The 12,950-nt window shown below is 39.7% G+C and overlaps 1 protein-coding gene across 3 annotated transcripts in view; it reads left to right on the forward strand.

Moving 5' to 3' along the window:
• The window catches only part of LOC108412090 (solute carrier family 12 member 6), a 31,661-nt gene that overhangs the window by 11,813 nt on the left and 6,898 nt on the right, over positions 1-12,950 (forward strand). For all 3 annotated transcript variants that reach the window (XM_017683974.2, XM_017683977.2, XM_017683975.2), the window contains exons 7-19: positions 794-924; positions 1,975-2,216; positions 4,119-4,423; positions 5,006-5,167; positions 5,634-5,732; positions 6,348-6,405; positions 6,495-6,669; positions 7,590-7,708; positions 8,690-8,788; positions 8,872-8,991; positions 9,129-9,233; positions 10,972-11,140; positions 12,426-12,621. In XM_017683974.2, coding sequence (XP_017539463.1) covers positions 794-924; positions 1,975-2,216; positions 4,119-4,423; positions 5,006-5,167; positions 5,634-5,732; positions 6,348-6,405; positions 6,495-6,669; positions 7,590-7,708; positions 8,690-8,788; positions 8,872-8,991; positions 9,129-9,233; positions 10,972-11,140; positions 12,426-12,621 — 1,980 coding nt within the window. The remainder of the gene's footprint in view (positions 1-793; positions 925-1,974; positions 2,217-4,118; positions 4,424-5,005; positions 5,168-5,633; positions 5,733-6,347; positions 6,406-6,494; positions 6,670-7,589; positions 7,709-8,689; positions 8,789-8,871; positions 8,992-9,128; positions 9,234-10,971; positions 11,141-12,425; positions 12,622-12,950) is intronic.

Genomic DNA, 12,950 nt, shown 5'->3' on the forward strand with positions numbered 1-12,950 from the left:
CTTGGTAATGTGAATGTAGCCTAATAATGGTGGAATTTCAGATTTCCTTGTACATTTCCTAAAGAGCCATAGTCAGATTGAATCCATATAATGTCATACCTAATATGACCCAGAAAATGTTGTGTTGTAGACAATATGGCAAAACATACTAAAGCCTGCAGCTACAATGATTTATTTAGTGTTTTTTTAAACTGCAGTGCACTACATCTAATCAAACAAGTCTAATTATGCTCACATCGGAATGAAACATTGCATGAAACAAAGCAGTTGGGATGTGTTTTTAAGTACTGATGATATTTGCCCAGAAAAGTGTATTGTGACATAATTTTTCACAATAATCATAAAATATAATTTTTGCCTACCCCATGTCATTGTCTATAAATCGTTGCTATTTATAAATGCGTAATAATATAATCATTATGCTTGTTTTTTTTAATTGTGCACAAACTCTGCTCTAGGCAGTTTGCAGCTCTTGTAACCCCAATTTGTGTCTGAACCGATTTCTTTGAAATTGAGCAGAAGATCTGTAAATTGGAGCTGCAAAGCCAAAAAATAATAATTTTCACCATAAACCAGTGTTCTCCTCTTTATACAATGTGCTGTTTGAAGAAGTTAAAGAAAGTCAACATCAGTTCTGTCCTCTTAGCATGCTCCTTTCTGACTTGTGCTTTGACAGCACATCAGCATACATTTGTAGAGTTTCCATAGACTAACTTAGATACACTAATACCTCCTTTTCTTTTTTGTCTCTCTCTCTCTCTCTCTCTCTCTCTCTTCCTCTGTTTTCCTGTAGCCGGGGGCTCATATTTTATGATCTCGCGCTCACTGGGCCCAGAGTTTGGGGGTGCTGTGGGTTTATGTTTTTATCTTGGTACCACCTTCGCTGGGTCCATGTACATCCTTGGAGCCATTGAGATCCTTTTGGTGCGGCAGCCTTTCTCATGCTCTTCATCATTAAATACCACTTTCCACCTTCTGTAGTATCATGATAACTGCTTAATGTTGTAAATGTCAGTCTTATAGTGATCGTATTACATTTCTACTATCAGCTTTTCCAGTTTTACATGTGTTACAATTGAACAACTGTAGAATAGTATTTGACATGTGAACAGTCAGCCTGTCTAGGCTCCCCCTGTAGGTGCATTCTTTCACATTACCTTATGTAAAATTGGAGTCTTAGAACAAATTGGATTTTTTTTAAGCAGAGCCTCACAACTGTTGTCTAAGGCAGCAGATTGCTGCACTTTCTGTTTTGGCTGTAATGTCAGTGTATAAGGATGATTGAATGACAAGGGAAATGTAGGCAAATGCCCTACATTAACTACGACTGCATGGGTTTCCTCCTGGGGCTCTGGTTTCCTCCGACAGTCCAAAAACATGCAGTCAGGCCAATTGGGCACGCTAAATTGCCCTCAGGTGTGACGGTCGTGGGGGTTGCTGGAGCCTGTCCCAGCTCTCATTGGGCAGAAGGCAGGAAACACCCTGGACAGTTCGCCAGTGCATTACAGGGCAGACAGACATACATACACATTTACATACCTAGGGCCAATTTAGTATCTCCAAATCGCCTGACTGCATGTCTTTGGATTGGGGAGGGGGGAGCCCACGCAGACATGAGGAGAACATGCAGAGTCCTCACTGAAAGGACCCTGGCTGCCTGGCTGGGGAATCAAACCCAGGCCCTTTTTGCTGTGAGGCTACTGTGCGGCTTTTGAAATTAATAACGCAATTTAAATGTAGGTTTTTTTTTTTTAACTTATAAACATATGTACCAATTTATCAGCAGGCTAAATGAGCCTTTGTTCTCCAGCAGTTCAGCAACAGTTGCTACATATGCATTTGTGGGCGGAGCCTGGAAGAGTCAGTATACTTGTTACTAGAGTTCTTTGCTTTCCAACTGTACTTTATTTACAGGAAGGTTACATCCCTTCTCAGTTTCATTGTTTCCTGTGTCTCTCTTTTGGTTTGGCTCAGATGTACATGGCGCCAGGAGCTGCAATCTTTGATTCAAAACAGCCCGAAGGCGAGGCGGCGGCCATGTTGAACAACATGCGCATCTATGGCTCAATTTTCTTGCTGCTCATGTCTCTTCTGGTCTTTGTGGGGGTCAAATATGTGAACAAGTTGGCATCCGTGTTTCTGGCTTGCGTCATCATCTCTATCCTCTCCATTTACACTGGCGCTCTGGTGTCTGCCTTCAAACCACCTACTTTCCCGTGAGTGCAAATCAAAATGCTTCTTAAGCTTGATTGTGGTTAGTTCTAAGCATAGCGTGTTTATGATTGACAAATTTGTGATTAAAGCAAGCTTAGTTACAGCCATTACATGAGGCTAAGCCTTCGCAAAGCCTTTGCAAGTAACTTGCCTATTAGTTTATAAATGAGCTTTAAAGGGTTGTACCCCACTAGGACTTTTCTGATTTTCAAGAGTTAACTAACAACAATAACAAACAATTGGTAAATAGTAAATCCGTAACATAGACATTTATTTATGTAAAATATTTTGTTTTATATATATATATATATATATATATACATACATACATATATAATATGGCTGAGAATGTTTGTGTTATATTCTTTTTTATTAAAACTGCTTAGAAATATTTGGTTATCTAAGTTGTAGCATGCATATCTGTAAAGTAAGGGGGAGTTTACCATACAGTTTACCATAATTATTATAATAGCTTAATAATAATCACACATTTTTAAAATAATTATTTGATAGTTGCACTGTGGTGAGTAACATCACTTGCATAGTTTACAATTTACCTTATTAGAATCATCTTTAAACCTTTTGAAATGCATGCACATAGAATTTTTTAAGCTGTATTTGCCTTGCTTTTAAGTACCCAGTGACTGATCTACTTGAACAATACGTTTCTAAAAAGAAGTAAACCTCCACAAGAATCCATCAGCTGTATGAACAAGAAAAGGAGCAAGAGGTTACAGTCATGGGAGAATTGAATGTTTGACTGTGTTTAAAGTATATTTTATAAACACACATTGTCAGGAATATACAGACACTATTGGGGGTGGTTGGTTAGTGTAGTGGGTAACATCTCTGCCTTCTACACTGTAGACTGGGGTTCAATCCCCACCTGGGCAAGCACCCTACACTATACCAATAAGAGTCCTTGGGCAAGACTCCTAACACCACCTTCACCTACCTGTGTAACAATAATCAAATTGTAAGTTGCTCTGGATAAGAGCGTCTGCCAAATACCATAAATGTAAATGTAAATGCTCTCACTGGATGTCGTTAATGCAAATTGGAAACTACATTAACTGTATGGAAATCATATGATTTTCATGTTCAGGTTCATGTGAGTGCGGCATTCGCATGCTGGGAATAATGTTGTTGTATTATTGAAAGTAATAAATGCATTCTAATGAAAGTTATTTTTTCCACTCATATAGCTATTAGAAAATGCAGTGTTTTTTCATTGGACATAAACTTTTATTTAGGGTCAAATTTGAACCTAAATTTAGAATTTATATTTAAAATGTCTTAACACATGGTTATTCAAAAAGATCCACCCAATTTCATAATGATTTATTTCACTTCAGATCATTACAGAACAATGCATTAAATTGTAGATGGTTTAAGTGAGTTTAGTATGTAATTTCCCAAGTGCTCAATGCTCCAGCTGTATGGACATGAACACCATACTCAAATTCATCCCGTACTCGATTGAGCATGTCGGGTGTCACTGTACTCACGGTTCTTTCAGTGCGATTTCAGAGATCATCCGGTGTTGTTGGGAGTGATGGCACATAAATAGAGTCCTTAATGTATCCCCACAATCTGGTGACGCTGGTGACCTTTTTCTTGGAACTGTTGGTGCCAACGACGAATGCTCTGAGCTGTTGGAGGTTCACTGCCATACTGACAGTCAGAAACTCTATGACCTCCTCTTAACGTTGGTGTGTGATTGGTTCCTAGGCACCTCACAGTTGTAAAAATATGGCGCTTTGAAAATGGATTAATCTTTTTGAATCACCCTGTAAAAATATAAAAATAAATGTTTTGTTGGCTGACGTTGACTGAGAGTAGCTTAGAGCTTTTCCTCTATAAGGATGGAGCATCTGACCAATCAGATTCCTGCCTCTCCTTAGGGTGTGTATGCTGGGGAACCGAATTCTTTCTCGCCATGAACTCGGCGGGGACAATCAATGTTACAAGACAATTCCAGTGCCCCAAGATCCGCCGGTGCCCGAAGAAGCGAGCATTAACGTTACCTCAGGCTTCAATGGCACGGACACCTCTCCTGCTTCGCCAGCAACAGTTGAGAAGACAACAGTATTATGGATGCGTTTCTGTAATTCTTCAGAATTGAATGCAGTGTGTGATGATTATTTTGCTCACAACAACGTCACAGAGATCAAAGGGATACCAGGACTTGCAAGTGGGGTTATTACAGGTATTACACATGCATATGTCTGCAACTGACAGAGGGAATATTGGTATTTGACAGTGGAGTTATAGTGCCATTATAGGTGCTCAGAAATAAAATATATCCTTTAACCTGTAAAGTTTGATTTCCATCTTTGACACAAAGTGCTAAAATTTAAAGCAAAATATTGAGAATGACAATTTAGTTTCATTTGCCCACAGTTATGGACTGTTAGGTTAGAAATAGTCTTTGTAATCTACAACTCTAATTCAAAAAAGTAGGAAGAGTATGTGAAATGCTAATAAAAACAGTAAGCAATGATTAGCAAATCTGTTTGACATGTATTCAAGTGAAAAACACAATATTTATTACATTATTAACTTTGGTTTTTGTAAATACGTACTCATGCAACACATTCCAAAAAAGTTGTTATACGAGCATGGTACAGTCTTGACTTGCATTTGTGGGTGCAGTGACTGTGTTTATTGACAACCAATGACGCTCCGATCCACAGTTTGAAAGCTGCTAGTATATAACATAATTGCTACTGCTAGTCCTGGTGATAGTGATAGCCTAAGAACATGCATTAACTGTGTTGTCTCCTTCCAGAAAACATTTGGAATTCGTACCTCAGTAAAGGGGATCTCCTGGAGCGACATTCTCATCCCACTGCCGCCCCTGTCCATGTAAACCACAACTATCCATATGTCTTCGCTGACATCACCACGTCCTTCACGCTGCTGGTGGGAATTTTCTTCCCTTCTGTCACAGGTGCTTTTTTGTTTTTTCTCAGGATATACAATACATTTGTTTTATTCACTCACTGGCCACATTATCAGATTTGTAGCTCCTCCTTGCTGGTGGTGCAGTGAAGATACCGCAGCCCATCTATTGACGCACAAACTTCTTGTCGATATATTTAAGTGACACTGAGATTCTGCTTTAGGATTCTGAGAATCTGCACTGTCTGTCACTGCTGTGCTGGGAATGACCCGCTATCCAAAAAATAGCTGGACAACAGCAGTTCTGTGGTCAGAAATTAAGGCTGACAAATGTACAAATTGTCTGATAACAGATGGGCTACAGTGTGTTATTGTATACCTATATAGTGGACCTATAAGGTAGGTGGCACTCATAAAGTGGCCAGTAAGTGGAAATACATTGCTGAATGTACATTTACAGTGAGATTTGACACAGATATTTTCTTTTGCTCTCACACTCTGTTTCTCTTCCACAGGGATTATGGCAGGCTCTAACCGGTCAGGGGATCTGAAGGATGCTCAGCGCTCTATTCCTATCGGGACTATTCTAGCCATCCTTACCACATCTCTAGTCTGTATCCTTCAACACTTGTGCACATGCAAACAATGAATATAAATGTAATGAATTACATAATTAATTCTAATTTAATTGCATTCAACTGTGATTGTTATTGGGCACGGTGCAGTGGGTAGCGCTGTCGCCTCACAGCAAGAGGGGCCTGGCTTCAATTCCCTGGCTAGGCAACCAGGGTCCTTTCTGTGTGGAGTTTGCATGTTGTCCCCATGTCTGCGTGGGTTTCCTCCGGGTTCTCTGCTTTCCTCCCACAGTCCAAAGACGTGCAGTCAGAGCAATTGGACATGCTAGATTGCTAGATTGCCCCTAGGTGTGAGTGTGTGTCTGTCTGCCCTGCAATGCACTGGCGACCTGTCCAGGGTGTATCCTGCCTTCCGCCCAGTGACCGCTGGGATAGGCTCCAGCACCCCCCCGCGACACTGAGGGAGAAGCGGCTGAGAAAATGTGTGTGTGTGTGTGTGTGTGTGTGTGTGTGTGTGTGATTGTTATTGCATTAAATAGTACAATAAAATAAAATTCTAGAGGGGTGAGCAACATAAAACAGTTCAAAACCGCACTCCCAGCAGCCTCTCACTAGTATGCATTATGTATCATTTCCTGAGTGTGTCTGAAACAGATCTGAGCAGTGTGGTGCTGTTTGGAGCCTGTGTGGAGGGAGTGGTACTCCGAGACAAGTAAGTTGGTTTCTTCCAGTTTATTTTTGCACTTTCTTTCTTTTGCTCTTTCTAGCACTCATTGCAGGGTTCTTGCATTTTCTGTGCAGGTTTGGAGACTCAGTGAACGGGAACTTAGTTGTAGGTACACTTTCTTGGCCATCTCCCTGGGTCATTGTGATCGGCTCTTTCTTCTCGACTTGTGGTGCTGGCCTCCAATCACTGACCGGTGCCCCGCGACTTCTGCAGGCCATTGCTAAAGACAACATCATTCCCTTCTTGAGAGTAAGATGTCTTTCTTGCTTGTGTTGTGGTCTGGCATTCATGTGGTGTGTAAGCCTTGGTTATAACCACTGCCGTGATCACTGAAAGCGAAGGGATCATCTACAAATCGCATTGGGGCAATATGGAACTAACAGAGGCTTCAAGAGAAGGCACAATATTTCACAATATTTCTTTCATATTTTCATATTTTAAAAAGTAATTTAGCATACTTACGAAATGCAAATTTTGACAAGACTTTTGAATACTGTATGACATATGTAAAAACATCAAATATCGTGAAATATGGAAGGAGTAACAGCTGATATGGGAAGCACATTTTTATTTCTTTGAGAAAGGTGGTATTATTCATTATATAGCACTGACATTTTTTGTGTGTGTAAAGCCCACTGTTAACAGTGTATATCACCGAAGTTTTCAAAGTGGTCTTAACTTAACTTAACAACAATCACTCAGTTCCTTGTATTTTAGTCTGAGATCACCAGAATGCTTAATATTTGTGGTAAAATCCTCAAAACTGGCTCTTCTACAGGGAACAGGTTTCTGAACTTGTGATGTTTCTCACTGTCTGGGAATTATTTAATTGTTCTGTGGGTGTTTGTTAATATGATAATTTTGTTCATAGGTGCTTGGTTTGGATCTCTCTGTAAGCTTTTGATAATTATGATAATGTTTAATCAGTGTAATAGTATTCTCTTTTGAAGTAATCTCTCTGTAGGTCTTTGCTAATCGATGCAGTACTTATTCCTTCATTACTTATTCTTTAGGGTTTGATCACAGTAATGGTAGAAACAACTTATACTGTACATTTTTAATAATATTAAAGGGTATTTGCATGCTCTTAGGTATGTTGCTATGTTGATGCTGTGTAATACTCCCCTGTAGGTCTGTTATAACTGTGGTGTTATTTTTGCTCTCTGTAGGTCTTTGGTCATGGTAAGGCCAATGGAGAACCTACATGGGCTCTGCTGCTGACTGCCTTCATTGCTGAGCTTGGCATTCTCATTGCCTCCCTGGACCTGGTTGCACCTATTCTCTCCATGTATGTGTGGATTAGGACTGCAAATTATGGAAAGATATGCCAGTCACAGTCCATCAAATTAAATAATTTTTATTGTTCATTATATACAGCTATTAAAGGACAAGCTTAAAGTGACCAAATTGGCTGATTAGTTGTCTGGCTTCCTGGTTATTGATATGTAGTAGCTCTCAACACGTCTAAAGGTGTTGCAGCACCAGTCAGAAGTTAGAAATTTTGTTTTAAGACCCACTGCTTATATTTGCATGCATTTCAAATTCATCCGATTCACATTCTGCTTTTTGCAGTGTAAACATATGATTATGAAAATAATTGTGGTCAACTTAAATAATTGCCTTCAGCACAAATAACTGCAGTCAGGTGATTATGTAGTAATTATGAGAGGCCTGTGGACTGATTGTGGCTAATTTGTATGTATAGTGAATGTGACATGCTTTGTAATATATTAAAATCTCATCAAAGTGCAAAGATTAACCCGCATTGTTTTGACCAAAATTATCACCTCATATTGGTTGGGATGCTCAAGGTACCCAACAGAAATGTAGTGGTTAGTTTTCCTATTGTGCTAGAAGTATTGCAAAGGCCAGTACTGTAATTACAAAGCTGCGTATTGTGCAAACTTAGTGTGTTTTAGGGTAGTCACTACCGATGATATTAGTGATGATATTATAACTACAAACATTTATGCATTTGAGAGATCCTGCTGGTGTGGATTTCCTATATGTTAGGGATGTACACAAAAGCAAATTGAGCACTAATAGCTACTCCCTTGTGGAGGATGTTCAGACGGCTGAAAACAGGTTTATAATGACCTGCGGATATCCTGTTTATTAATTGCATTGCAAAGCATGTTCATTGAGAACATAACTTTTTTATCAGTTCTCTTTTTTTTTTATCTAGTAATCTATCAAGTAACAGCCCATGTGTGTGTATGGATCAGTTCAGGCTGTATTATGTAATTGTTATCTGTCTCTCTCTGTGCAGGTTTTTTCTGATGTGTTATCTGTTTGTGAACCTGGCCTGTGCCCTTCAGACACTGCTGAGAACCCCCAACTGGAGACCTCGTTTCTCCTATTATCACTGGTACATGCATACACACACATTTGAACCTTAAGCTATGAAAAATGGCATCTTGTTAAATATGGATTTAACTCTCCCTCTCTCAGGACTCTGTCGTTTTTGGGGATGATTATTTGCTTGGCCTTGATGTTCATTTCATCATGGTACTACGCAATTGTCGCCATGGCGATCGCCGGCATGATTTATAAGTATATAGAGTATCATGGGTACGTTGACATGGCAACCTGAATACCTCACTTTTCTTTTGCCTTTGTTCATGCTAATGACATGTGTTGATGGAAAAAAAATAAAAAGAAATGTTACATTGTTAAGTGATGGTTATATATGTATGTATATGTTACAGAGCAGAGAAAGAGTGGGGAGATGGCATCAGAGGTCTCTCTCTCAGTGCAGCTCGCTATGCCTTGCTCAGACTGGAGGAAGGCCCACCACATACAAAGAACTGGAGGTATGCAAGTTCTTATGCATACCCTCTTTTTAGGTCCTTTCAAAGAGAAATTCACCTCTTAGGTACAAACACATTCTACGCATGCAAGATCATGTGCATTATGCCGTTGTACGATTGTTCCCCCCAAGCCATTGATGATAGTATTGTAGGGGAGGCAACCTAGTGGTTTCAAGCAAGCAAGAACTATTATCCAAACAAAGGTCTGAGCATCTTCTCAGGATACATATGTACCACAGAGTTTGCCTCAGAGCTTCTTATTTAATTTACAGACTGAGGAGACAGATGAGAGTCGCAGCCGTTTTCTACAATAACCAGTGTCAACAATGCATCTAATGCATTAACACCACAGATAAGCCTGCTGTAACCAGAGAAAATAACTTTGCTTATGCCACCAGTAACTTGCTAACTTTCTAAGCTGTCTTTGTTTGACTGGGATATATGACAGCCCTGATCGAACCACACAAGTCAGTTAAGTCAGCATTCATGTTTCTCAAAGAAAGATGCGTAGAAGGCTACAGCATGGCTTTATCTGTTTAGCAGGCACGACCGCAGTAAAAAAAGAAAAAAGTGCTGTCTCTGGTTGTTAAAGAATATTCTGACACCAGATGGCACATCAGAACATGGACCACGCATTGAAATAAAACAGATTAAAAGACATGAAGCGTGTCACTTCAAACCTAATATAAACTTTCATGGTGATGATCGATAATTGATAGATTGAATCAAGAGGCGCTCTGGCCAACATGATCTACTGTAAACATACCTGCTTGCCTCCCAGAGCCATGCCAAAGTAGTCACCAGAGGAAGATGTTCTGGTTTAAAGAATGAAGACGTTTTGAAAAAACTACAAGCGCTTTAGAGAGATTATTTCATCATCACCACTGGAGAGATTCCCTTTGTATGTATGTTGCATTTGCGTAAGGCATAGCTGGGTTTTGTATTGAGAGAATGTTGTTGTACAAAAATATGAAAGGATGCAAAATACGGGATACAAATACTGTGTTTATACAGAATACTACATAATCTGACTAAAAGCAAATTCAAAAACCCTTATTCACCACTTATTCACTTATTTATATTGTGGTCCTAACGATGTGTGATCCTAATGATTTCTAATGCTCAGTTTTGTGCGAATAGTATTTTTATCCTTGATTAAAACAGAAAGTAGTTGATTTGAGAAAACTGAACCAGTTTCATACTGCAAAGGCCGCAGATGGCCTTTTTCATTTTCAGTAATTTTAACACTGAAAATAGGTCCCTAGCTAGCTCTTACAGTGGTTTGTTCTGTTGCACGTAAATAGGCTTGTTCGGTTTAATGCAGGGATGTAGGCCATGTCAGTTTTCAGAGCCAGGTGCTTATTGGCTCCGTTGACAGCATTGTAGGCAGAAGCTGGAGTGAATGCACGCTTAAGAAAACTGCGTGTAATGTGTGTAGTTATTAGTTTCATAAGTAAAATATACAGTCTTGTATTTCAAAAAAAGTCTTTTACGCAAATGTTATGAGAACCGCTCTGGATAAGAGCGTCAGCCAAATGCCATAAATGTAAATGTAAAAGCACATCGCCACCTAGTGTTCTGTAGAAACAGCTATGCTGTAAATACTGACTGAGTGGTGAAATAATTTCATCTGAGTATCCCAAATGTTCATTATGACCCTCAAAAAAGTTTGTTTCATGACTATGTTTATCGTTTTATTGCTCAGGCCTGCACTCACTCACTCTCCCTTGCATTTGTGTAGGCCTCAAGTGCTTGTCTTGCTGAAGCTGGACGAGGACGCTCACGTCAAATCTCCACGTCTGCTGACGTTTGCCTCTCAGCTGAAGGCAGGGAAAGGGTTAACAATTGTGGGCACTGTCATCTCTGGGAACTTTCTCCACAGCTATGGAGAGTCCCTCGCTGCTGAGCAGGTCTGTCTTTGTTTCTGTTTGTCCATCTGTCCGTCCATCTGTCCTTGGTTCATGTTTTACTTCCAGAGGTTCTCGATCAATATGATGTATGAACGTGGTTAATGAAAAGTGATCACCATCGAAAATAAAGTTGAATTTAATAGGAATTAATCTCAGTATCAAATATCAAATAAGTCTTTGATCATTTAACTTCCAATTTGTTTAGTTCTATTGTACTTACTTTATGTAGAATTATTATTCAGTACTAGTGTAGTATGTTGTGTAGTTAAGATAATGAGGAACTAAAGTGTGGAACCACATTCACAAATGGGCCCTTGTCTGTATTAATACAATATTTGTTCTCTATATTAGTGTCTAATCACTGAGTCTGTTTAATAATCCAGTCATAATCATAATCTGCAGTTCAGTGGTGTCTCTTTTTTTAAACAACAGTTTATTGTGTCCCACCAGGCTTTATATGACAGAAATGCCACTGCTGCAGGTATCCGATTATTCAATTGTCATGTGAACAGCAAACGCTGATTTCTTAGATTGGATTAAGGTCTAGAAATCCGATAAAGAGAGATGGATTTTAGCTCAGTAATCAGATTTCTGTTTCTATGTAAACTCTTATTCAGATTTCTTCTGCACATGTACAGAAATCGCTCCTAGAAATAAGCAAGCAGCGTTTAACAGCATTTACGGCATTTGGCTGACGCTCTTATCCAGAGCGACAATTTGATCATTTTACATAGATAGGCCAAGGCGGTGTTAGGAGTCTTGCCCAAGGACTCTTATTGGTATAGTGTAGGGTGTTTGCCCAGGTGGGGATTGAACCCCAGTCTACAGTGTAAAAGGCAGAGGTGTTACCCACTACACTAACCAACTAACTAACAGCACTAACTAACAGCACCCATGCTTCACAAAATTAAGATTTTATATGTTCTAGATGATGGATGTTTATATTTTTATGTAAAGTGACTCGAGGTTTACCTGACGTTTATGTTTCATATTCATATTCTTCTTTATTTGCTGGGTGGAAAGCAGATATCCAGTTATTGTCTGATTCATGCAGACTCTGATTACCCAGGTGCATGTGAACGTGTTCATCAGATCACTCGACAAAGTCTGGTTTTCTGCAGTTGTGGGATTATTACTTATTGTTTTATATTGCGTTATTTAGTAATTGTATGGCAAATAGAGAACCTCCTTGGCGTATAATCTTTTTGATCTCCGTGGTTTACCATCTCTTGCCCCTAAAACGCTTTTTTTAATACTTGTGACTCTTTCCTCTTCTCTCACTCAGACACTGAAGCACCTGATGGAGAAGGAGCGTGTAAAAGGCTTTGTGCAGTGTATTGTGGCCCAAAAGCCTCGTGAAGGCATCAGTCACATGATCCAGTCAAGTGGCCTGGGAGGCATGCGGCCCAACACGGTGGTGATGGGCTGGCCACATGCCTGGAGACAGAGCGAAGACCCACAGAGCTGGAAGACATTCATTAGTAAGTGAGGGAGAGGGGAGAAAGAACAGGGGCAGTTAGCTGGGGAATATGGGAGTATGGCATATTGGGAGACAGTTGCAATCATAGTAGTTGAGTGAAAGATCTAATTTACGAAACTTTTTGTTTACTCCAAAACATGTTTGGTGCATGCTTACGTAACTTAAACTGGGCACACAGTGTCATGTTGTGAAGAACCACTCTTATGAAGCAACAAAAGCCACTGGTGTGCACCATCTTGTGGAGATATTTTAGCTGTGAGCGAGTGAAACAACTGCACCCCCTGTTTGCAGATGGCATTCAAGTTCAAGTGGATTTATTGTCATTTTAGC

Source organism: Pygocentrus nattereri, chromosome 22 (assembly GCF_015220715.1).
Source record: "Pygocentrus nattereri isolate fPygNat1 chromosome 22, fPygNat1.pri, whole genome shotgun sequence".
NCBI classification, from domain to species: Eukaryota; Metazoa; Chordata; class Actinopteri; order Characiformes; family Serrasalmidae; genus Pygocentrus; species Pygocentrus nattereri.